The sequence below is a fragment of the Sinocyclocheilus rhinocerous genome, unplaced genomic scaffold (genome assembly GCF_001515625.1).
Source record: "Sinocyclocheilus rhinocerous isolate Xijiao unplaced genomic scaffold, SAMN03320098_v1.1 scaffold5165, whole genome shotgun sequence".
Classification (NCBI taxonomy): domain Eukaryota; kingdom Metazoa; phylum Chordata; class Actinopteri; order Cypriniformes; family Cyprinidae; genus Sinocyclocheilus; species Sinocyclocheilus rhinocerous.
In genome coordinates, this window is record NW_015652777.1 from 172,580 (window position 1) to 175,997 (window position 3,418).

Below are 3,418 nucleotides of genomic sequence, written 5' to 3' on the forward strand. Positions count from 1 at the left end.
TGAGCGGTGAATGTATGGTTGTGTGTGTGTGTGTGTGTGATGGCGCAGGCAGGTGTGCAGCTCACCTGGGGCCTCGATCAGCTGTTTGTATATTCCCAGGAATGCAGACTCCGCCTCCTTACTGCGCTGGCTCAACGCAACCACCTGCAGCAGAGAGATGAGCTCATCAATCCAGGACACACTTAAGGGCCATGCAACACATAATAAAACACTCCAGTCAATAATTCTGCTCCATATGTTGATACCGCAGAGCTACAAATGAACAGAGCAAAGTTTATTCCAGTACTTAAACAGAGAAAAACATTAGCGTGATCGCTCTTGAGGAAAACTCAGTCTAATAATGTCACCAATGCAAGAAAGCATCCGATACTCCGACAAATATAATACCAGAGACTCAACATAATGGCTTCACACTCATCACAACACAAGGGGATGAATTCTACTCATTCTATTTGAGCAGTATGAATACAGTGCATCACTTACTACATCTGCCAAAATGTACACTACACACCACACTTTAAAGAACACTGTTGCCTACAATGCAATGCTCTTGACTTGAACTTTCACTTGCAGTGTGACGAACAAACTGGAAGTAATAGAAACTGTATTTAAAAAAATATATAAAAAATGTAAATGTATAATTTTTTTTTCCTGATTTATTTAATCAAACTACCAAAAGTTACAATATTTTTTTTTTTTACATAAAATAGGATTTTTAAAAAAGTCAGCTATTTGAAAAAAAGAAAAAAAGACACTATTTGCAAAATTAAAACAGCTAAATAACTAAATAATTCCAATGTAAAATAATGGTCCTATGGCAAAATTAGCGTACTACTATTTGAAACATTTACTGTATCTTTGTATACTGCATAAAAAACAATAGTATGCAGTATACAGTGTGCATTAATGTTCAAAAGTCTGGGGTCGGTAAGATTTTTAAAATGTTTTTGACAGAAGTCTCTTCTACTCACCTAGGTTGCATTTATTTGATTAAAAATACAGTAAAAACAATAATATTGTGAAATATTATTACAGTTTCAAATAGCTGTTTTCTATTTGAATACATTTTAAAGTATAATTTATTTCTGTGATCAAAGCTGAATTTTCAGCATCATTACTCCAGTCTTCAGTGTCACATGATTGTTTGTATTAATTCATGAAAATAATTTTAATGGTCTTAAAAATGAGCTTAATTTTTAATGCAAAATATAATTTATTTTGATTTGTTTTGGGGTGAAAAATGACCAAAACATTTCTTCAGGAGTTTCACTGATACTGTGAAACTAAAAACAGTAGGCAGTATTCATAATAATATGTAAAACACTATGCAGTATGCAACACACATTGCAAACCGAAGTATATATAGTATATATATATATATATATATATATATCACCTTTCACTATGTTGCATTTAATTCCATCTCAGAAATAAAAATAGTTTGCACTTTTAATCCAATTTTGTGTAAAAAAATATATAACTTGTGGAAGTTAGATTGAATGAGTTAAATCTGTTTAAAAGGTCAAGTGTACTGCACAGTGGGATACAGTATTCCGTGCCACGTGTGCTGCTGCTGCATACTGCACATTATTTCAAATGTAGTCAAATTTGCACTCTGCACATATTATACTGCATATTACTTTCTTTGGAAATAGTAGGCAGCATGGCATTGAACCTGAACCTGCTCAATAAGCATCATGTTGTCTGAAGCAGTTCAGCCTCCGCTGCCGCTGTCTCGTGGTGTTCATGCAGAATAGAGCAGCGCTACAGGAATCGATACTGATACAATAGTCTCCCGCACTCACTGTCTAAAAGCAATTGTGTTTCTCTCTTTTTTTCCCTTTTCTCTCTCGCTCTCTTTTTTCCAAGACATGACATTCAGTTGCTCGATCAGCACTGGAGCTCACATACAACAAACACAAGCCAATGAATGTAAGGGACGAGAGCTTGTGCGATGCTCACTGTGATGTTAAACAAGTCAGAGCATCTGCAGATGTGATTGGTTTAATAAGTGGTGCTTCTCAATGGCACTAAACCTATCTAAGACTGTTTATGTCTCAACTTTAAAGCTGAAGTATGTCATTTTCACATGGTATTGCAATTTTTTTAAACACTCCTACATCTGCCATTGGTCAGACTAAGAGATAGTACCGCCCCCAAACTCATGCCATTGGTCAAGTCAGATGACGACATATCAGGCCACTCAAAACAAACAGATCAATGTTTTAAAAGCTACCGATGACCTACAGTGATATTATACAGTGTTTGGGAAAGTTACTTTAAAAAGTAATGCATTACAATATTGCGTTACTCCATAAAAAAGTAACTAATTACGATACTTAGTTACTTTTTATGGAAAGTAACGTGTTGCGTTACTTTTGCGTTACCTTTTTAAATCTGGACAGGGCTTGCTTGTTTGTTTTTAAAATAAAAAAGTTATATTTTTGGCAAATATAAAAGCCTTTTCACACCAAAGAATGTACTGCAAATGTTTTATTGACAACTTTGGGGATAAATTAGTGTACACTGAAAAAAAATTTGGTGTAGAAATAATTTTCACTTAAAAATTGCTAGTGAATTTCACAAATAATTACAAAGAAATGGCAAGAAATATTGAATTAAACATGAAATTGTGATGTAGAAAAACTGAAATAGTATTTTATTGTAAAACATACTCCAATAATCTTTGTTTTATTTACAAAAAAAAAGTGTACACTGAAAAAAAAGGTGTACAAGCAATTTCACTCAGAAATTGTTAGTAAATTTCACAAATAATTACAAAGAAACGGCAAGTAACACATTGAAATGTGAAATTTTGAAGTAGAAAGACTGAAATAGTATTTTCCTGCAAAACATACTCCGACAATCTTTATTTACAACTTAAAAAATACAAAAAATAAGTGTATCTGGTATTTTGTTTTTAGTATTCAGAATCTTATTAGAGACTGAAAATATGCTTATTTATTTATAAACACCCCTACAGCATGCATCTGCAGTCAGGACTGGAAACATGAATGAATTGCGCACAGACTGTCTCACATATGGCCGGATAATCACGCAAAGATAAATCCCTGGAATTCTACAAGAGACAACAACGATTTCCTTATGAATTTACACAAGATGAAGAGCCATTTCAGCCTCCATTATTCTAGGCTTATTAGACAAAAGCATTATCACCATGACGATCACCATCATCATCCTCATCACACGATACACTGTCACATTTTTACATAGATCTTCATCATCTCCTAACGGGAGAACACGCAGATTACCTCCAACATCACACCATTAACCCGTCTCAACTCCTGCGCACACACACACACACACACACACGCGCGCGCGCTGGTGGTTAGTATGCATGCGACGGCTCCACGTCACTAATCCAGCATCCATCACTCCTGAGACAATCTTAAGTCCA

At 34.7% G+C, this 3,418-nt stretch overlaps 1 protein-coding gene across 1 annotated transcript in view; it reads right to left on the reverse strand.

The window, feature by feature from the left end:
• LOC107715151 (homeobox protein cut-like 2) overlaps positions 1-3,248 on the reverse strand; it is a gene marked incomplete at its 5' end in the record, with an annotated part of 53,894 nt that extends 50,646 nt beyond the window's left edge. The window contains 3 exons of the mRNA XM_016521211.1: positions 66-144; positions 3,032-3,079; positions 3,178-3,248. Of these exons, the coding sequence (XP_016376697.1) occupies positions 66-144; positions 3,032-3,079; positions 3,178-3,248 (198 nt within the window). The remainder of the gene's footprint in view (positions 1-65; positions 145-3,031; positions 3,080-3,177) is intronic.
• Between the last annotated feature and the right edge of the window lie 170 nt (positions 3,249-3,418).